Raw genomic sequence first — 21,433 nt, 5'->3', positions numbered from 1 at the left:
CGTGTCACGTGGCACCCCCTCCGTGTCACGTGGGCGCGCCCGGCGGCTCCCGGAAGTGCGTCACGGGCTCGGGCCTGTCTCCGTTGTCGGCCCGTTCGGAACTTCGGCGCGGCACAAACAGACCGGAGCGGCGGGCGGGGCCGTGAGTGCGGGGAGGGCCGGACCGGCCGGGCCGGGGCGGCGGCGGGGCCCGGGGACGGCGAGCGGCGCCTGGGCCAGCGCGGGGTGAGGGCCGCGGCGGCGGGCAGGGCCCGGGGGCGGTGGGAGGCCGGGATGCGGCCCGTGGTCGCGGGGCGGGGCGGGGCGGCGGAGAGCGAGGCAGGCGGCGGATGGCGGTGGTGGCGGCCTGTGACAGGCCTGAGTGGAGAGATTGTGCGAGGCGGCAGGAGCTGGGGCGGCGGGGGCTGAGAGTGGGGCTCGGCAGGACGGGCCCAGCGCGGCAGCCCCGGGCAGGAGCCGGCGCTGTGACCTCGTGCTCTGCCCGCCGGGGCCGTTCAAACAAACACCATTCACACAGACACCGTTCACAGTCCCTTTCCCCTCCTCCGGTGCCCGAGGCCGGGCAGCAGCGCCCGGGGGCCAGGGGCGCGCTGCTGTGCTGGACGCTCTCATCACTGCTCATGGCCAGCGGGTTGGAACTAGATGATCTTCAAGGTCTCCTTCCAGCACAAACCATTCTATGATCGTCCCCAGAATGGGGGAGCTGGGCCTGCCGGGTTCCTCACTCAGCACAAGGCTCACTGCTGTCATGATGCGTTGGGGGCGCAGTGATTTCCACATGGGTTGGAAGTATTTTGTGTGACAGTGCTGGCTTGAGTAGCTGCCCCAGGGGGCTCTGTGCTTGCCCTGGCTCCACCCGTGTGTCAGGTATGCCCAGAAACTCAAGTAAAAGGCAACCTTGAGCTTTGGGATTTCTGATCCCTCAGGGGAACAAGAAACAGAAGGTGACAAAAGTATTTGTGCACGAGGGACGTGTTTCTGTTGACTGTATTTAGGTCATGGAGGATCTAAAAGTCCATAGGGAAAAGATGCTGTTGGGATAGCCAACCTTCTTTGCAGCTACCCCTGTAAAGGCCTTTGGGCACTGTTGGGGAGTGCTGTGGGCACGAATCAGGGAGCTCCTCCTGCCAACTGCTAAACCTGCCCCAGACACGGGGCACAAATTCCATCTCATTGAACACCTTCTGCTGTCCCTCCCCATCTGGTGCTGCTGTGGGGAGGAGTGGCCCTTCTCCTTGGCCTCTTGCTCCCTTTCCTCTGGCCAGTCAAAATATTTGCAGTCTCAGCATGAGCTGGGTTGGGAAACAGCTCTGGGGTAAGACACACTTGGGAGAAAGCCCCAGCTGGCACCTGGATCTGGTACACACCACAGCACAAAGGCAGGGAGAGCAGAGGACAGAGAGGCACGTCTGCTCCCAGCAGCAGCATGGCCAGGCTTCCCTGGCTCCGGGAAGGTTTTGTAGGAGTGCCCAGCTGATCAGGTAGTTCCCAGAGGTTCACCTGGCATCTAGCCAGAGTGGCCTCTTGCCATCTCTCCCCTACAGTGACTCCTACTGTGCCAACAGGAGTGGTGCCGAAACCTCTGTGCCCCCGTGCACCCAAGGGCTGAACATGCTGGTTGTATGTGTGTTTCTTGGTGGCAGAAAGGCAAAAAGTCTCCTGTTTGCCTGTTCTAATCCCTGAATAACCTGTGCTTTGCCTGCACTCCTCCAAAACCTTGAGGTGCCTGTAGCAGCCTCAGGTTGCCATCAGAGCTCCAGCCTCCTTGGTTCCTGCCTGCCATGAGGAGTAACTGTCAGCAGAGCACCCAAGGGAGCTGAGCCCTCAGTGAGGCATGAGAGCAGCAGGCTTCTCTTGGAGGAGTGACAAGGAGGCACGCAACCCTGTCTCTTTTCCTCACCACTTCTTGGGCAGAGGCCTGTCCTTTCTCAGCCTCCAGGACCCTTCTCAGAGCTTGCTTTCACCCTGCCCAGCAATTACCCTGTGCCACCCCTTTGGAGGTGGAGGAAGGAGGCAATAGAGCCTCTCCTGACCCTGCATGAAGCAGTCACTGCTTCTTGTGTCCCACTTCTCATGGGGTTTTCACCTCAGAGGCAAAAGAAAAACAACAAAAAACACTTTCCCATGTTTGCTGAGCCCAGCTGAGCTTCTTCAGCACCAGGAAGCATCTGTAGCCAACCTGTTTGGGTGTCAGTGGGGACTGGAGCTGAGTGACAGCATGCAGCTGGCATCAGAGGGTCTAGCCTGGAGAATCACAGCCACGTTTCCTGCTGTAAGGGCCCTTCCCATTCCCTCTGGAGCCAGAAGTGCTTCTGCATCCTGGAGAGACCCAGTGTGTGCAGCAGCGTGGGGATGACTCTGCTGCCCTCCCACAGCTCTTTGGGACTGATGCTGGACCCTGCTCAGCATCCCGGTCTCCCGGTCACTTTGGGGCTCTCCACCGTGGGTGGCAGGAGTTGTCTGTGCCAGGCAGTCAGGCTGGACTCGGCTTTTCACTTGCCTTCAGTGGCTCTTGGTTGTGAGGGCAGGTTGGCCTGAAGAGAAGTGGTTTGGATGCAGCACCTGTCATGGGGCTGGCTTTGCCAGAGCTGAGAGCAAGACCAGGCTGCTTTGCTCTCTGGGGTCCCTCTCAGTTTGTGGCTATAGCTCCACATTTGTGGCTACTTGTTGCCCCAAACATTTCTAGAACACAAATGCCCTGGCAACGTGGGGTGGGCAGTACAGGACTGGCAGCGTCCTCCCTCTGACCGAGTGTCTCCCTTGGAGGTCCCTCCTGCCACTGGCCATGCCCACGCACAGCAAGGGGTCTGTGCTTGATGCATGGGTGAAAGCAGAACTGGGTGTTCCTGAGGGGCAGCTTGCCTCCCACTGAGGGAGAGGTAGGCTCAGTGGAGCTGGGCTAGGCCAAAGATGCTGTTGGGCTCGGCTCCATGTCCTCAGATGGGAGCCGGGCCGTGGGATGCGTGTGAATCAGTGCACTGGGAGCTGCAGCAGGCAGCTGGCACATGGAGGTGGGCAGGATCTGTGCAGCTGGGCCTGTCTCCCTGCTGCAAACTCCTGCAGGCTGGTGAGCACTGCCAGGGTCAGGGTGTGCAGCCGGGGCAGCGAGGGAGGAAACCTTCCCAGCTCTCTGCTCTCACCACCTCCACGGAGACACCTCCAATGGGACTGTTTTCAGTGGGTTGTTTCAGTTCTGCTCTCTCAAAGCCCTGAACATTGCAGGGTGATGCTGATGAGTGCAACAGACCCCTGGGCCAGCAGCTCCCAAACCCTGTAGGGGAGCTGGCTTTGTAGGGAGGGCATGTCTGAGGGGGCAGGGGTGAGCAACCTACGTGCCCTGCTCAGCCTGCTCTTTTCCTGGGGCACGAGGAGCAGAGGTGTCCTGTTTCCAGGCCAGGCCCCGCTGACGCTGTCTGTAAACTGGCTGGGAGATAAATATTCAAGGTGCAGTCATACTGGTTAAACTCCTGGCTAGTGGGCAAAGGGGGAGGAACTCTCCTTTTGCCAGGGAGCTCTGCTCTCATCTGTCATGGGAGACTGTCTCAGGCCTGCTTCCTTCTTAGGGCGTTACTGGCTCCTATTCTGGCTCTGTTACACAGGACACTGTTTGACTGAAATAGCTGTTGCTCCAAGCTATGTGACAGGCTCCCTCAGTTGACTCTGGAGGCTCAGTTTTGCAGATCCAGGCCTCCTCATGTCCTTACCCTTGCCTGTGTCTCCAGGTGTTGTTAGCACCGGCGGCTCCTCTGGGCCAGTGTTGCTGTAGTGGGAGCCATGAGCATGACACTTGCTTTCCAGGTTTTTAATGCGTGGCACATACTGAAGACCCCCGGTTGTATGTTGGGAGCTCTGACAAGCCCATGCTTTTGGCAGTAAGCATTGTAGCAGCTGTGATGAGGTAGGTTTCCTCACTGAGTGCTGCATGGGGCTTCCCATAAACACCACGGTGAAGGTCATGTAAGCGCACTGGCCCTGAGGCAAAGAGTGGATCCTGATGCTGTTGGGCCTTTTCCATCTGCTCCTTCTGCCATGCTCGCTCTTTCCTCTCTTTAGGCCACTACTTCCTTGCCAGAGAGTTTGACCACAGAGAGTCGCCAAGATAGCTGGGCCAGGAAGAAAACGTCGCACCCCTGACCCAGACTCCATAACCGACCCCGGTGGGCTGTTTGTGTCCTCCAAACGGCTGAAAATGTCCAGCAGCACAAATGCCCCTGGCCAGAGGAGAGTGTCTCGGGGCTTGGATGATGCTACCAACAAGAAGAAGCAGAAGGATCGAGCCAATCAGGAAAGCAAGGAAGGTGAGAGCCCCTTAGCATCACTGTGGTGAGCGGGCCCGTAGTGTCTCAGCCCTGCAGCCTGGGAGCCTCGCAGCCATCTGCTGCAGGATAAGCAGATTTGACTAATCGCTTCCTGCAGCTTATGGTAACCCCTGTGATGTGGGATCTTCTTTGACACAGTGTCCTCCCTGGACCTGTAACCTCCTTCCTTTGGGCACTACTTAGCCCCAGCGATGTTAGGAAGGTTGGGTCTGTGGCCTTGTTAGCTAAAGTTTGGAGTTGGCCTTGGTGATTGTTTCTAGACTCTGCTTTTGACTGGGTGTGATCTGCCCCAATCCAGCAGGAGTGGAACTGAAACCTGTGGGTGCTCTTGCAGCTGGAGGCAATGCTGCTTCTTTCCCATCGGTTTGCTGAGGCCAGGTGTTGTGAGGCAGTGACCGGGTGTGCAAGGCCTGTGGGTGGGGCTGGTGCTTTAGCTTCTGAGTCAGGATAAGGTGTGGCTCAGGTGAAATAGTTGCTGTAGAGTAATTCCTTCTGTAACTGCCATGTATCCTTTGACAAAAATGATGCTTCAGGTGCAGGGAATGCCTGTGGGCAGGATGCCGGCAAGAGTTTCTGTGGCTCTGAAAAGCTGTTTGATTTCCATGCCTGCTCTGTTATGATTGTTGTAACCTCAAAATCACAGGGTGTTTTATAGGCCAAGGTAATTGAGTGCTTGGTGAGGTCTGTGCCAGAGCAGCCAGGCACAGTCCCTGATGCGAAATCCCACAGTGCAGAGCACAGCGTTGTGCTTTCTCTCACGTGGGAGGAGTACACCTCTTGTAGGGCCTGATTCGCTGCATCCTCTGATGTAGGGGCCTCCTTGAGGGCAGCCATGCTGCCCCCATCCCCTCTGTGAGAGGTGATGAGGGGCTGTAGATCCTCCAGGCAGTGCCACTGCTATGCTTCTCACCCTGCCAGCCCCACCGGCACCTTTGCACCAGCGGTATGGTGGTCAGCAGAGGTTTCCTACTGGTTTGTAGCCAGTCAGGGGAGGCAGTGACAGCCCTCTGAGTATTCCCGAGTGGAGACCACAGCTCCTGTTGGCACTATTTCTCTGCTCCAGGAGAAGGTGCTGTTGTTTTGGGTGCCTTGCCTGGCAGAGCTCACTGTCCTGGGTGGGTAGAGCAGGCCTGGAGACATTTCTGGCAGTTGGAGGTATTTCTGTGGAGAGCAGGGATTAGGTGTCAGGTCAGTTTGGTTCCCCACCCTGATCTGGAAGGAAGTTTCAGATGTGGATGTTGGCAGCTTGTGCAGGAATGGAAATGTTAAAGTGCAGCTGGGCCATGTGGTTCTCTGGTTACAGCAGAATTGGTTTGAGGATGACCAAACACCAGGTTCTTTCTGTCAGATCAAGACAGGACTCCTCTATATGGCTGGGGGCTGGGGTCTGGTGCACCAAGCTGGGCCACACAGCTGAGCCTGGATGCCACAAGCTCCACAATGAGATGTGCCTCAAGAAAGCACCTGCCTGCATGGTGCAGTATTGTGTTGCTCCCACTATGGTTCTGCTTAGACTGGGATATGGTGGTATGGCTTGGAGCAGCTGTCCTGAGGCTGACTTGCTGGAAGTGTGAGAAAGCAGAGGGAGATGAGCAGCACATGCAGAATGAAAGGCCTGGACACGGATTCAGGGTAGAAGGAGGTGATGTGTGAAGTTTTGGGCATCAGCTTACTGGCCTGTGTTGTGAGGTGACAGAATGACACACCTGCCTGCGCTCTGCTTCTTTGCCCACCAGTGTCTTGCCCTGAGCTCGAGCAGGCTGAGACTGCCCAGGAGAAGGACTCAGAGGAGGGTAAGTTGAGGTGTGTGCCAGCTGCCAGTGCACGGCCATGGAGTGCCCTTGCCAAGGGATCTGAAGCTCTCACCTTGTTGTGCCATGCTCTGGCATTGAGCAGAGCTAACCTGAGCACTCCCTTGCCTCAGCATTTATCTTAACAGTATGTGGCCTTCCCAGGGGTGGAGAGGGGCTGTCTGCAAGGAAGAGGCCCTGGGCATGTGGCAGGCTGCTTGCAACTCAGGTGTCATGGTGCTGTGGAGCACAGCCCTGGGACATCTCACTGCTGACACCTGCTCTGCTTCTTTGTGAGCAGGACATCACTATGGGCTGGGAACATCCCAAGCTGTGTCACCTTGTGGGCAGCATTGGCTGGTTTCTGTCTCAGTCCAGGCCTGCTTTGAGGACAGAGTAGGACATCCTCGTGCCCCAGGGGTAGAACAAACCTGATTGAAATCAAGGTGATCGAAATCACTTTTTTGCCTTCAAGACTTCAGGGCACCGCAGGGCCACACCTGGAGCCTGGCAGGCACACAAAGTTCTGCCTGCACTGGAGTATCACTGCTGCACTCTTTTTTCACCTGTTGCAGTGTACTTACCTGGCTGGCTGGCCTGCTGATGTTTCAGCCATGTTAGCCATGCTCACCTGACAGGAGTACAGTGCTTTGATGGTTGCAGCTGGGCTGCTTGGTTTGCATATGCAAAGGGGAAGTGGCAATTTTTGATTGTGGTCAGAGTCCACTTAAATCCCCCAGAGTAACTCTGTGGCTTCCTGGTTCCTTGGGAAAGCAATAATTGTTTTGTTGTTGGCAGGAGCCACCCCTTCTTCCCAGCTGCCGCCTGCTGCTTGTGGCAATGCCAAGAGCAGCACTGCCTTTCTGGCCTCTCTGGTTCCTACCAGGATTCATCTGCCCTGCTGCAACACGTGCTCTTGTTTGTGCCCTCTGTGACGAGGGCAGGTCCCATTTAACTGTCATGATCTCTGTTCCTGCGCTGACCTCCTTAACTGTGTGTGTGTTCAGGCTTTTGTTCCCCGGCCAAGGAGTGGGCACTTCAGGCTCATACCCCAGCAAGTGGGTGATGCTTCCCTCCCTTTTCCTAGAGCTGCTGCTAGACTGGAAGCAGAATGCCGATGAGATCATTATCAAGTTGAACTTGGGCAGTGGAGCTCTGAAGGCGGAGGACGTAGATGCTGCTTTCACTGACACAGACTGTGTGGTCAAACTACCAGGTATGGAAATAGAGCAACTGCTGCAGGCATTTCTCCATTGGGACTTGGCACAGCTCTGGGCCAAGCATGGGGTTGCAGCAGGAAGACATCAGACTTTTCCCTCAGAGGCAATGCCCTGCTGTCAGCTGGCACAGCCTCAGGCAGCAGACAGGGCTGATAGGAGAGCATTGTAGAGCTGGGGAGGGCAGGAGTTGGCCTCTGTGCCAAGTGAACAAGTGCCCACTGCTGCGCCAGTGCGTCTCTGTCCCCTGCTTGCTGGGATGGCTGAGTCAGTCCCGGGTATCTTTTGGAAAAATTACTGTGCCCCTGAGGGCAGGGAGGCCCAGGGCCTTCCCGCTGGGAAGGAGGCCAGCCAGATGTACAAAGCAAATTCAGGGAAGCTGGCTGGAGCCCTGGAAGGCTCCTGGGGTATGGTGGCAGCCTGCCTGCAGCCTTCTTGGCTCTGAATGAGTGCTTCCTTCATCCTGGGGGCAGGTGAAAGGGTGCTGTGGGTTAGGTGACAGCTGCCTGGAGCACTGCCTGAGGTACTGATTCCCCTCTGCTTTACAGACGGGCGCCAGTGGAGCTGTCAGTTCTATGAGGAGATCGAGAGCTCCTGCAGCAAGGTCCAGTGCAAGAAGGGCAACTTTCTACAGCTTGTGCTTCAGAAGAAGATCCCACTCCATAACTGGTCTTCACTTCTGGTGAGGAGGGAATGATCTGCCTTTTTAAGGGAGCTTATGGAGCCCTGGGGAGCTGGGGTGACCTCTGAGCCCCCTACTTTTGAGCTGCCCAGGGAGCAATGTGGGGCACATCCTGCATCCACATGCTGCATGAGCCATCTGTCACTGTCCCAGGGAGTCATATGCCTGTTTCTGCCTGCCATGCATCTCCAGGTTCTGGAGTAGAGTCCTGGTGCAGTCTGGGAAGGGGGAGTGAGCGTGAGGATAGGAAGCCTGAAAGGTGCTGCTACCTAAATAACCTTCCCACTGTGCTGCGTTGCCTTTTACAGAAGAAAAGGAAAGACGGATCCAAAGAACTGGCCAAAGGGGCCGCATGCTGGGAAAATGGGAAAGAGAAAGCTGCTTCTGTGGAGTTGACCCCTGAAGAGCCAAGGGCTGAAGGCACAGAGCCACCAAGATCCCGGCGGGAGCCCTCCAACCCCAAGCGTGCTCCGGGAAGAAGTGAGGCCCTGGGAGGGAAAAGCCCAGCCAGCCCAGGGACACAGAGTGGCCCCAGCGCCAAGCGGGCAGTATACCTCAAAGTGGCTCCCACTGAAGAGGAGCTGAATGCCAGAGTCACCGGGAACACGGAGCCCAGCAAAGGGCACAGCGGGAGGGCCGGTAGCCGCCGCAACGTCAGAGCCAGCCAGGTCGATGCACCCGCGGCCCTTGCAGACCTCTCACTGCCCCTGGAGAAGGTACCTGGGGACCTGGCTGGACCTGGGTACCCCTGCTTCCTCAGCCCTGTAGGGGATGCAGGACCCATCCCTGACCATGGGGATGAGGTGGGCTCCGTGATGCTGAGGGCTGACAGGAGGACCTGTGGTGGAGGAGCAGGTGAAGTGAGGACCCTGCAGTTGCTGGGCTGTGGTGCTAATGGGGCTGAGCTGGCATGGGATGTGTGGGGGAAGCAGGTGGTATGGAGCTGTGCCTTAGGGCACCCCAGGGGTGACAGTGTCTGTGTGTCACTGTGTCTTTCTGTATTGAAAGGCTGTGGTTTTGGCCAAGGAGACTGTTCCAGTGGAGATGCCACCTCTTGCAGCTACCACGGAGGTGTTCCCCCACCGTGTTGCCGCCTGTGTTGAGAAGAGAGTCCTGCAGCCAGGCAGCCCTGCTGAGGCCCTGCGGAGCCGGGACTGCCTGCCTGTCTTGGGAGAGAGCTCTAAGGCCATCCCAGTGGGCACCCCTCCCATGGGCAGAGATGGTGAGAAGAGGGACTGGTCCAAGGATGATGTGGCTCTGGAAGCAGCAGCTGATGGTGAGTGGCCAGAGCCTATGGAGTGAGCCTGGTCAGGAAGGTCCATCTGCTCAGGACCTTTCCTGGGTCAGCTTGCAGCCTCAGCATGCAAGGAAGATAACCTTTCTCTCCATGGCTTTCCTTGCTCAGAGCCAGAACCTTTTGTAAGCCTGACCTTTGTCAAGAATGACTCATACGAGAAGGGCAATGATCTGGTGGTGGTGCATGTCTATGTGAAGGAGATCCACAAGGAGACATCCAAGGTGTTGTTCCGGGAGCAAGACTTCACGCTCGTGTTTCAGACGAGGTACAAGTTTGTCTCGGGATGATTCCAGGCTACTGCAGAGCTCCTGATTGTGGCTGGGCTACTTCTTTGTTCACCTCTGCTCACTCCCAATTTCTCTGCAGTGATATGAACTTCCTTCGTCTCCATCCTGGCTGTGGGCCCCACACGGTGTTCCGGTGGCAGGTGAAGCTCAGGTATGACTCCTGTCCTAACCCACACCAGGACAACGGAGGTGAGAGTGCAGTGCTAGAACAGGAACCAGTCCCAGCTGGCGGTTCTGTGCAGGGAATGCTCATTTCTGCATCTGGAGGTTTCAGTTACACTATACTGCACTAGTGCCCTGAGCCTGGTCTGCCTTGGCTGTGTGCTGGCTTGCAGGGGAAGAAATCCCAGTGCCTCCTTGCCTGCAGTTCACCCCAGACTGTTCTAGAGCTCCTGGGGACAGCCAGACCAGCCTGTGTGTCCTTTGGGTGGAATATGCAGCAGGAGGCAGCCAAGCAGAATGGATGTCAGAAAAGGGGCGCTTTGTGTGTTCAGTGTGGCCAGGCTTGAGGGTTTCCACCCTGCTTTGCCAGGGCTACCTCAGGATCAGTGCTAGCAGGGTTCTTACTGCCTGGAGGGCGTGGCTTTGCCAGGCAAAGGCTTTGGCATGTCTGAGACTGCTGCGGGTCTGGGGCACCTCTGACTTGCTGTGTGCCTTACAGGAACCTCATTGAGCCAGACCAGTGCACGTACAACTTCACGGTGTCTCGCATTGATGTCTGCCTGAAGAAACGCCAGAGCCAGCGCTGGGGAGGGCTGGAGGCTCCAGCCACACGAGGTCTGCACCCTGCCTTCTTGTCCTGCCTGCCTGCTGCACTGCAGTGGGGCATGGGCCCTCCTCACCACTCCCAGCTGCCAGCTGGTGCCAGATCCTCTGGCATGGGATTGTGGGGAAGTAGAGGGGCTGAGTGGATGCAGGTAGGAGGGATGTGAGGCAGAGTGTGAGCCAAGTGATAGGGGAAGGGCACTCCCGTTTCCCTTGCTCACGGGAAAGAGGGGTAGAAGAGAGCCTGTGTGCAAGTGTGGACTGAGCAGTTCAGCCCCACTGTGGGCAGCGCGTGGTGCTGCTAACCACAGGCCCACCCTTCCCCCTTTTTAAGGTGCAGTGGGTGGTGCAAAGGTTGCCGTGCCTACAGGCCCTACCCCTCTGGATAAGAACCCTCCGGGCAGTAACCAGCACCCCCTCTCCAGCAAGGAAGAGGCCCGAACCAGTGACAAAGAGAAGCCGCGTGTGGAAGATGGGGCTCTGGATGGCGTGGCAGCCCGTACGGCCCCAGAGCACGTGGCAGTGAAGCAAGAGCCACATATTCCTTCGGTGAGTGTGGCCACAGTGGATCTGACCTGGATAGGGGAAAGAGGGACACCTCCTCAGTGTCACTCTGGAGGCTGGCAAAGTACTCCTGGAGGAGGAGGCAGTGCTCCTCAGTCATAGTTGGCAGGATTAGGGACAGCTGTTGGCCTGTCTGTCCCAGTCCAAGTGGGAGATGGTGTGATGGCTCCAGCCCTCTCTGGAGAATTTCTTGGGCTTTTGAGTTCCTCTGGTGTTCCCAGAGAGACTCCCTGAGTGCCGCACCCTCACACCTGCCTCTGCTTTGGCAGCCCAAACCGACGTGTATGGTGCCACCAATGACACACAGCCCAGTGAGTGCCGAGAGTGTGGAGGATGATGAGGATGAGGATGAGAAGAAGAAGGTCTGCCTGCCCGGCTTCACAGGGCTGGTGAACCTGGGTAACACCTGCTTCATGAACAGTGTCATTCAGTCCCTGTCCAACACCCGGGAGCTGCGTGACTACTTCCATGGTGAGCCCACACTGGGAGCACAGCAGAGCTTGGCCACTCAGATGATGAAGCCAGCCACTCTGAGCTCCTGCATTTCTTACAGATCGGTCCTTTGAGTCAGAAATCAACTACAACAACCCGCTGGGGACGGGCGGGCGCCTGGCCATCGGCTTCGCCATGCTGCTCAGAGCACTGTGGAAGGGCACACACCACGCCTTCCAGCCCTCTAAACTGAAGGTAGGGCTCCTGGCACTGGTGCTCAGCAGGAAGTGCTGTGGGTTCCCAGCATTCCTCTGTGGGCACCTGGCTGCCCTGCAAGTGCCACAGAGAGCTGTGGGTGTGGGTGCAGCCAGGGTTTGTGTGTGGGGCAAGCAGTGCTGCCAGGGGTCTGCTGGCCAGCCCTGACGACTGTGCTCCCCACAGGCAATTGTAGCCAGCAAGGCCAGCCAGTTCACTGGCTATGCCCAGCATGATGCTCAGGAGTTCATGGCCTTCCTGCTTGATGGCCTGCATGAGGACCTCAACCGCATCCAGAACAAGCCCTACACAGAGACTGTTGACTCGGATGGGAGGCCTGATGAGGTGAGGGTGTTCCACCCCCAGAGTTACTGGGAGAGCAGCCTGGGTGGTTTAGTGAGGTGCCAAGCCTTTTCTTCCTGCAGGTGGTAGCTGAGGAGGCTTGGCAACGACACAAGATGAGGAACGACTCGTTCATAGTAGACCTCTTCCAGGGCCAGTACAAATCCAAGCTTGTGTGCCCGGTGTGCTCCAAGGTACGGCAGCCCTGGAAGTTCTGTCCCTGTCCTGGCTGTGCAGAATCAGTCTCCTGACCCTCAGAGAGCACAGGTCACAGGGCAAGGCTGGATCTTGGGTCCACTGGATCTGCTGCTCAGCCACAAGAACTTCCACAACTGAGTGTGCGTTTGTATCTGCAGGTGTCTATTACATTTGACCCCTTCCTGTACCTCCCCGTGCCCCTCCCACAGAAGCAAAAGGTGCTGACTGTCTACTATTTTGCAAAGGAGCCACACAAGAAACCAGTCAAGGTAAAGGATACCTTCTACCCTGGGGAGGGAGCCTGAGAATGCTCCTGGAGGTGCCCCAGGCAGCTGGTCATGTGCCAACTGGCTAAGCCCTGTGTTAAGTAAGGGCATGCCTTAGTGTGGTGTGACTAATGTGGCACTTTCTCGGTGGCAGTTTCTCGTGAGTATCAGCAAGGAGAACTCCAGTGCCATGGAGGTACTTGACTCAGTGGCCCACAGCGTGCGCGTGAAACCAGAGAACCTGCGCCTGGCAGAGGTGAGAGTGCTGGGCAGATACCTGCTCTGGAGGGTTAGGCTGCTATAGTAGGGCCTGGGATGTCCATCTTTCCCTTTTGTGAGGTGGTGAGCTGAGCACAGCATCCTTGAGCTGCTGCTCTTCCCACAGCTCACTGTGAGGCTGAGGTCTGTGGCTCTCTGAGGAGAGGACACATAGGGCAGCCCTCACACGGCCATGTTCCACTGCCTTCCTGGCAGGTGATCAAGAATCACTTCCACCGCATGTTCCTGCCGTCTAACTCGCTAGACACGGTCTCGCCGACGGACCTGCTGCTTTGCTTTGAGGTGCTGTCCCCAGAGCTGGCCAAGGAGCGCGTGGTGGAGCTTCAGGTCCAGCAGGTAAGAAAGCATATTGGGACTACTGGGAGGGATGCAGGAAGGCTGAGCTGTAAGTGGGACTGAGCAGGAGCAGCAGAACCGCACACAAGGGCGATTAGCTACACGGATGCCCACTGAGGCTGCCTTGTCCTGCCCCCGTCTGTCCTTGCCCTTCCCTGTCCAATGGGTCCTTTCTCCTGCAGCGCCCGCAGGTGCCCAGTGGCCCTGTTGCCAAGTGTGCGGCCTGCCAGAAGAAGCAGCTGCCAGAGGATGAGAAGCTCAAGCGCTGCACGAGATGCTATCGAGTCGGTTACTGCAACGTGTGAGTTGGCTTGGTGCCTGGCAGGAAGGGGGGTCTCCTGCTGTGAAGGGCTGGATGGAAAAGCTCTTCTTGCTGGGAGAAGGTGGGATGGGTCTGCCCTTTGGGATGGAGCCAGCTGAACTCCTGGTGCTCCCCTTGTCCCCAGCACACCCCTCTGGCCCTGCACTGCTCCTTCCCAGGCTGTTCAAGGATGCTGAGTTCAGCAGGGGCTGTATGTGTTACAGGGCATGTCAGAAAACACACTGGCCAGACCACAAGGCTTCATGCCGTCCTGAGAACATTGGTTTCCCCTTCCTCATCAGCGTGCCCGAGTCCCGCCTCACCTACGCCCGCCTGGCCCAGCTGCTGGAGGGCTATGCAAGGTGAGAGACCAGGGAAGGAAGGTGCTTCTGCCCTGGAGCTGAGCTCAGCCCTGTGTCTGGCCAGCTCTAAATCCCACCTCCTTGCCCAGGTACTCAGTCAGCGTGTTCCAGCCTCCATTCCAGTTGGGCCGGATGTCACCAGAGCAGGGGCTGCAGCCTCTGCACTCAGACAAGCTGGAGCCCCTGGCCAAGAGCAGCTGTGCAGCAGCCACCTCCACCCCTGAGCTGGGAGATGGGGACAGGGCTTCCAGCCTCCTGCAGGAGCCCCCACTCTCACCAGCTGGGCCTGAGCTGCACCCAGAGACGGGGGATACTACCACTGTCCGGAGCAAGGTCCTGACAGCCAGGAGTTCCCTGCTGAGCTTGGATTCAGGGTTCTCTGAGCACATGGAGTCGCAGGATGACAGCTGTTGTGAGAAAGAGCCGTCCTATGAGAGAGCTCTCAAGCCAGAAGGTAAGAGGTGCTGAAGTGCTAACTGTGTCTGTGCCAGGAGCTCAGGCGATTCTCCCTCCTTGGGGTGACCTCCCACCACAGCATCACTTCTCCTCTTGTGAGCTTGGTCTGGAGACTCTTGGGAACACAGATGAGGCCCTGGGAGCTTTGTTTTGGCAGTGCTGCCTCACCTGAAATGCCTACCTACCCACGCTCTGCCGTGCCCTGGCAAAGCCCAGGGTGTAGAGCAGAGACCTGATGAGGAAAGAGGCTGGAGCGCTGTGTTGCTGTGGGAGAGGTGGAAAGGCAGGGGCGGGCAGAAGCCTCGAGTCCTGTGGGAGCAAGGCAGAGCTGGTGCTGGCTGAGCCCCTGGGGGCTGTGAGCAAAGCACTTCCCTCTCTCTGACTCAGCTGCATGGGACCAGCCTCTTGCGGTCGGCTGCCTGGCTGTCACGTTTCCAGACATTCGTCTCAGGATGGCAGCAATGTGCAGTGAAGGGGCAAGGCAGGCAGAGGAGCACAGCTTGCCAGGGGCAGGCGCCTGCTAAAAATAGTCAAGGACACGGGCACGTGGTTGTGTCCCTTCAAGGCCGTAGCATGTGAGGTGGGGGTGGGGGTGCTGCAAATTCTTGGCCCCTACGCAGGGCAGACAGGCAGTACCACCACAAATCTGTCCCTGCCTGTTCACAGCTGCCATCCCTGGGTACCAGCACACTCCAGACTCACTGAATGCCCGCGCCACACAGTTCTACATCACTAAGATCGACGCTGCCAACCGAGAGCACAAGCTGGAAGATAAAGGTGAGCCAGAGCCCTGTAAAGTGCCACCTTCATCCCTTACCACCTCTGGCAGGGTAGTGGATCTGCCTGGCAAGGGTGCCAGAGCCTGCCTGGCACAAGGTGAACCCAGGTGTGATGGTGGCCCACACTGAACAGTGAAAGCGGCACCTGACAGGGGAAGGAGGGGCTCTGCTGCGCAGAGCCTCTGCCTAGAAGCTCTTCTTGGGCGTGACATTCCTGCTCTCCTCAGCAAATAAGCCAATTCCTTCCAACCTCATGTATTCTCAGAGGGTCTGTGATCTCTGGGTCATTTCTTTGTTTGAGTGGAATGCCCACACCCAGTGCTGTTTGTGAGGGTGCTGCTGACGGAGGGCTGTGCCAGTGTTGAGCCCTGCAGGCTGAGGGGCTCTGCTGCCCCAGCATGGTGAACCTAGCCAGGGGGCACCTGTCCCTTTCTGGAAGCACTTTTTGATTTCTGTATCTAACTGGGATGGGCAAGATTGCTCCAGCAAGGTGGCCTGCTCCAACCTGGTAGAGTATGTGTGTGACATCTGTGCCCCTTCACAGGTGACACCCCCCTGGATCTGACAGATGACTGCTCCCTTGCCCTGGTGTGGAAGAACAATGAGCGCCTCAAGGAATTCGTGTTGGTAGAATCCAAGGAGTTGGAGTGTGTGGAGGACCCAGGCTCAGCCAGCGAAGCAGCCCGGGCTGGCCACTTCACCCTGGAGCAGTGCCTCAATCTCTTCACCAAGCCCGAAGTCCTGGCCCCAGAGGAAGCATGGTGAGGAAGGCCGCAGGGCGGGTTCCAGCCAGCAGCAGCAGGGTTTCCCGGGAGCTGCCTGGGCCTGCATACTGTTTCTACTGGCAGCCAGGAACGATGGGCTGGCCCTCCCTGTGCACTGGGAAGGGCTAAGCCAGCAGGGAGCAAAGGTAGTGCTCTGTAGGACTGTGCTGGCCTGCCCTTGACAGAGGAGGCTGAGCCCTCCGACATACCCTCTGCCAGCCCTGCATGTGGGGACCCTGGGGCTGAGCTGGGCTGGAAGAACTGAGGCTCTCCCCACACCAGTAACAAGCACACTCTTCCCCTAGGTACTGCCCCAAGTGCAAGCAGCACCGTGAGGCTTCCAAGCAGCTGATGTTATGGCGGCTGCCCAACGTCCTCATCATCCAGCTCAAGCGCTTCTCCTTCCGCAGCTTTATTTGGAGGGACAAGATCAATGACATGGTGGACTTTCCCGTCCGGTGAGAGCCTGGGGACGATGTGCCTGGGTTGGCACTGCCTCTGCTGACCTGCAGTCCGGCCTGCATAACACTGATCACCCTTGATGGTCACCATGTCTCTCCACAGGAGCCTGGACCTGAGCAAATTCTGCATTGGTCGGAAGGGTGAGCAGCAGCTGCCTATGTATGACCTGTATGCTGTGATCAACCACTATGGAGGCATGATTGGAGGGCACTACACAGCATACGCCCGCCTGCCCAACGACAAGAACAGCCAACGCAGCGACGTAGGTGAGGATCTGTCACCCTCACCACCCCCCTTCTCCTGCAGCCGTGGTTTGTCTGCTTGCTTAACCCTTCGTCCTTCTCAGGCTGGCGGCTCTTTGACGACAGCACAGTCACCACGGTGGATGAGAGCCAGGTGGTGACCAGATATGCATATGTCCTCTTCTACCGCCGGAGGAACTCTCCTGTGGAGAGACCCCTGCCAGGGCATCCCTCAGACCACCGCACCGAGCGCACCCCCTCTGCTGAAGCCGCTGCAAGCCAGGTGAGCACTTGCGTCCCTTTCGGCACTGTTGGAGCCACAGAGCCTTGAAATGTGCTCAGGAGCCCACATGCAGGGCCTGCCCATCTTTGCCTGCACCCAGAGAGCCTGGTGCAGCTGTGGTGCAGTGCCTGCACCCCTTTGATACCAAAGAGCTTGTGCCGGCTGGGCATTGGAGCTTGTCTTGCCTCGTTCTCACTGTGAGCTTGGGACAGTCCCTGTCCTGAGGGATCACAGGAGAGCTGGTTTTGGTCATCAGTGTGGAATTGCTGGTGGGAGGGCACTGGTAGAAGAAGAAGGGGCACAGCCTTGCCGGAGTCTGCACTAGAGGAGTGGTTGCGAGCAGTGCAGTAGGATCTGGTTGTGCCAGAGAGCAGTAAGAACTTGCTCTCCAGAGCCGCTTTTGAGGCAGGGTGGGGGACACTTTCTGCTGGGGCCCAACTCAGGGCCAAGCCAAGTGCAAAAAAGGTAAATACCAGTGCTGAGCCAGAGGCCTGGCAGCCTTCACAGGGTGCTCTAGAGAAACCTGCCAGAGCGTGCTCTGTTGCTGGGTGGCCTGGGAGGGAGGGACTGGGGGTGGGCCAGATGGCAGGGTGCTTTCAGAATGCAGTGGTAGGGCATGGTTACACTGATCTTTGTGTGAAAGTCAGGAAGGCTGAGGCTGGGGCACAGTGTGGTGCCCACCTGGTCAGACCCCCTGCATCGTTGTGCTGCAGACTTTTCCCTCCATGCTCAGCACCTCTGCAGGCCCACAGAGTCTGAGGACAATGCTCAGTTCATCTCCAGCGTGACTGCACATGTATGCCCTTAGAGGCCCTTCTGGCCTGGCCTCCCTGCCCTTCTGGCTCATGCTCCCCTTGACCCAGTGCTGGTTAGGCATCGCAGTTCTGCCCTCTCGCCTGGGGACAGAAGCTGTCTGTCTCTGAGGCTGGGGGGGCTGTCTGGCATCTTGGTGTCTGCCTGCCTGGGCTGTTCCTGCCCTGGGGGGCTGTGCGTGTCCTGGAGCAGCTCCACTCACTGGGGGCAGCCTGAGCAATGAGAAGGCTGTACTGCTTTTTGCACACTGGTGGTGAGAGCCTTCAGGGGCCTAACTGGCCCTGTGGCTCACTGTATGCCCCATGGCGCTGGGGTTCATCAGGTTGCTCTGTGGCACTGGGGCTCATTGGGCCCCTGGCAGCGCCGGTTCCCCTGCAGTAATGGGATGCATTGGATCCCAGTGGGGCTCAGCAGGTCCCCAAGCACCCTGGACCACCTGCACCCTCCCTGGCACTGGGTGCCCTCCAGAGACCTGCGCCCTAACTGCTCTGCACGATCACCGACAAGAAGGGCCAAGCTGTGGTTGGCTGCTTGTGGAAAATCCTCCTGGAAGCTGGGCTACGATTGGTTGTCAGAGCATTCCTACCTACCAAAGCGGAGCTGTGACTGGCTGTACTGGCACTGCGCCTCCTGCTCCTGCTGCTCCAGCTGGCTCTGGATTGGCTGTCATGTGGAAGATCCTGTTGGGATCACAGAAGCTGGGCTGTGATTGGCTGCTGTCCGCTCCCTTGCCTCCTGGACCCACCAATGCAAGTGCATCTGCTCCATCGGGATCCAGCTGCTGGCTTCACTCCCTGCGGTCCTGTGAAGACCCTGCCTGGTAGCTGCCCGTGCTCCCTCCCACAGAGCCACCCACCGGAGCCCCACACACCAGAGACCCCGAAGAGCCGCGGGGGCGGGCGCGACCGCGATGGTGCTGCATGGGGAGGCGGGCTGGCTGGGCACGGGGCTGGGCTTGCAGGCAGCCGCCTGCCCCGGGGGATGGCGAGGGGTGTTGCCCGTTGTGTTCTCCAAGTGCTGACGCAGGTTTCCACATCGCAGGCTTCTCTGATCTGGCAGGAACTGGAGGCTGAAGAACAAGAGCTGCAGCTTGAGGCGCCCCAAAGGCCTGCAAGAAACTCCTGGAGGCCCTGTGGCCAGAAGCGGAGTCCAGGCACCCCCCCGCACCCAGATGAAGGCTGCGTCAGATACTTTGTCCTGGCCACCACGGCCGCAATTGTGGCTCTCTTCCTGAACGTCTTCTACCCACTCATTTACCAGCCCCGCTGGAGATAGGCCCAGGCGCGTGGCCAGCTGCAGGAGCAGGGCCGCCAAGGCACGCGCCGTCCTAGGATGCTATGAGAGCAGGACAGAAGACGCTGGGAAAGATTCGCCAAGGGAAGCATGGGGCTGTCGGCTCCTGCCTGTCTGCTCTGGCATCTCCTGTGCCAGCTGGCAGGCCTGTGTGGCCAGCCTGCTGCCTTGCCAAGGCACAGCCGAGAACCCGGAGCTCCTTTGCCCTTCTTTTGCTGCCCACTGGGAGTGAGGCAGACTTCATGACTACCTGCTGCTCAAGAAGGGATGTTGCTGCTGCAGTGAAACTGGGACCTGAGAGCCCCACGGGCATGTCAGCCATCTCTGCTTGGCTCCCAAGAAGGAAGTGGAGACCTGCCGGGAGGCTGCAGCAAGGGCAGGATGCCCTGACACGGGCCCTGGCTGGCCACCTCTCTCAGCTGTGCTGCTGCAGGAGCCTTGAGCACCCCTAGAGCTGGGGCTACCCGTGGTCCTTGGCCAGCCCAGTCTCTCCTGCCAGCCTCCTGCTGAGCCTCCTGGTGCCAGCTGCTTGTGCCCTGGGAGTGGTGTGTGCCGCACTCCTGTGCTGGGGCTGGACAGGCTTGTCACCTAGGGCTTGTGTGCTTCCCTGCTCAGCCCTGGACAGCTGCTGGGGAGCCTGGCAATCCAGACTGGGGTGCCTGTGGTGAGCGCTCATCTCTGTGGGCCACTGCTTCCCAACAGTCCCTGGGGCTACATGCTGGCAGCATCTGGGGGAGTTGGTCTCTTCAGGGCAGTGTGCACCTCATTTGCAAGGACACCAGCTGCCCATGCTGCAGGAGAGGCATGGGGTCAGGGAGCACAGGTATGACCATAGTGCGTTAATAAAGCCAGGTTTTCCAAAGAGATGCAGCGTTCCTGTCCTGTGTGCTGGGACTCCCACACAGAGGCGGAGACTCCACACTGGGGTCACCTGAGGCCACTCTGTGACCCAGCTGGCACCAGGACCATCCCTTGGGCTTTGCTGGGTGCCTGGTGCACCCTGTGTGGTAGCAGGCTCAGGGGAGAGCTCTGCCTGCCCATGCCATGGGGCACGGGCTGGGCTCTAGTCCCAGCTGTGGAGTGGTAGCCTCGCGGGACACGTGCAGGGCGTGGGGAGCCCAGCAGGGCCAAGAGCAGGCAGTCCCCTGGGCCTGGGGCACAGGCAGCAGCTCGAACAGTGTCTGACATTGAGACGTGTTGCCCTTGGCTGAGCGTGGCTCAGACAGCTCTGGCGTATTTGGGTGTGAGAGGTAACTTCAGAGCCCTGTGACTTTCTTTTCCGTCTCTGCTGCTGTGCCCTCAGCTGGCTTGGGAGGGATGCTTGGCAGTGAAGGGGTTCATCTGTGTTTTAGGCTGGGGCCTGAGCTGGACTCCCCCTACCTCTGTCCCACACCCTTCCTCCACATGCTGAGGTTTACTCCGCTCCCAAGCAGGTCCCAGCCAGGGAGCTCGGCAGGGCTGTGCTGTGGTCATGAGGTGCCTGTCCTGGAACAGTTGCCTCATTGTCTACAGCCCTGGGTCTCGGTGGCTTCCCCCGCTCACCCGTGGTGCTGGCCTCGTGGGTCTGAGTCAGTGCCCGGCGCCAGTGGGCTGACCTCTGCTCCAGCTGGTGCTGGTGCCCCAGGCTTGGGGCCCACAAGCTGCTGCCTGCACCTGCCTGCCCTCACTGGCGGTGGGTGGCCAGCAGCGAGGCCTGACAAGGTGCTCTCAGCCCTGGAAATTCCCTCTGGCCCTGCACTGTTCCTCAGACCTCTGGCAGGCGCTGGCAGCCTGCCCATGGCCCGTCACTGCCGCCCATGCTGGGGTGCAGGGCTCTGCTCTGACTGGCACTGGCTGAGCAGCCCTGGGGCGGGAGTGTGCTGCAGCCTGGCTCTCCTGCTGGGCTGGAGGGGCTGCTTCCAGGAGCCCTGGGCACGATGCTTCCCTCTGCCCTGCTGTGGGGTTTGCCACCAGCTTCTGCTCTCTAAGCCCAGGGGCTGCACATTCTGCACGTGGGGTCCCTACCCTGAGGGGCTGTGTCCCCCCAGGCACCCCTCTAGCCCTCCAGGAGCAGAGAGGGAGATGGGTGGGCGGGGTGCAAGTCTCCCTCTCATGCCCACCTTCTGCTTGCAGGGACTGCCCCCGGTGCCGTTCGGATCTGGCCTGGCCCCCGAAGGAGCCTCGCCGCTGGCTGCGGAAGGCCTCCCTGAGCGTTTCGCCAGCCCCGCCGAGCGCCCAGCCCCCTCCTACAGCAGCATGGAAGAAGTCGACTAGGGTGTTGTGGGGGGCCTGGCCTGGGGCTGTGGGCCAGGCCGGGCACTGGAGGGATGGGGGGTTGGGGGAGGGGGTTGGGGTTTGTCCTGCGCTCATTAAACTCTCTGAACTCCACTCGCCTCTGCTGCCTGCTATCTCTCGGGCCCCTGGTGAGCCAGGGCACCATGCCCCAGTCTGCTGTTGGGACCCCCAGCACCCTGCTGCCCCAGGTGTCCTCGTGCTCCAGTGTTCCTTGGTGTGACTTGGTGCTGGGTATTCCCTAAGATCCCTCAGGGACCGGTGTTTCTTGGTGCTATTGCCAGGTGTACTCCACAGCAGTGGGGGACACAGTGTCCCCCGGTGCCTGCTGCCTCTCTGCGTGCTCTGCTGCTGGCTGCACCCTGTTGTCCAGTGTCT

At 58.9% G+C, this 21,433-nt stretch overlaps 1 protein-coding gene across 9 annotated transcripts; it reads left to right on the top strand.

Annotated features, from left to right (window-relative positions):
- Positions 1-38: 38 nt before the first annotated feature.
- Positions 39-21,107, top strand: USP19 (ubiquitin specific peptidase 19). Of its 9 annotated transcripts, none has more exons than XM_032120950.1 (28): positions 39-142; positions 3,799-3,898; positions 4,054-4,298; positions 6,056-6,112; positions 7,197-7,325; positions 7,875-8,008; positions 8,317-8,724; positions 9,017-9,284; positions 9,414-9,570; positions 9,672-9,743; positions 10,254-10,369; positions 10,728-10,906; positions 11,191-11,392; positions 11,475-11,608; positions 11,795-11,953; positions 12,034-12,144; positions 12,307-12,417; positions 12,569-12,670; positions 12,889-13,029; positions 13,212-13,330; positions 13,555-13,692; positions 13,782-14,146; positions 14,815-14,925; positions 15,472-15,688; positions 15,997-16,149; positions 16,256-16,419; positions 16,500-16,678; positions 18,533-18,807. In XM_032120950.1, the coding sequence occupies exons 3-28, from the start codon at positions 4,190-4,192 to the stop codon at positions 18,764-18,766; spliced, it is 4,269 nt and encodes a 1,422-aa protein (XP_031976841.1). In that variant the 5' UTR covers positions 39-142; positions 3,799-3,898; positions 4,054-4,189; the 3' UTR covers positions 18,767-18,807. The 9 variants fall into 9 exon arrangements, with proteins under 9 accessions (XP_031976841.1, XP_031976839.1, XP_031976840.1 ...); XM_032120948.1 differs by having other exon boundaries at positions 10,698-10,906; XM_032120949.1 differs by having other exon boundaries at positions 10,692-10,906; positions 18,551-18,807.
- Positions 21,108-21,433: the final 326 nt, after the last annotated feature.

This window comes from Corvus moneduloides, chromosome 11 (genome assembly GCF_009650955.1).
Source record: "Corvus moneduloides isolate bCorMon1 chromosome 11, bCorMon1.pri, whole genome shotgun sequence".
Lineage (NCBI taxonomy): Eukaryota > Metazoa > Chordata > Aves > Passeriformes > Corvidae > Corvus > Corvus moneduloides.
This window is presented reverse-complemented; position numbering and strand designations above follow the sequence as displayed.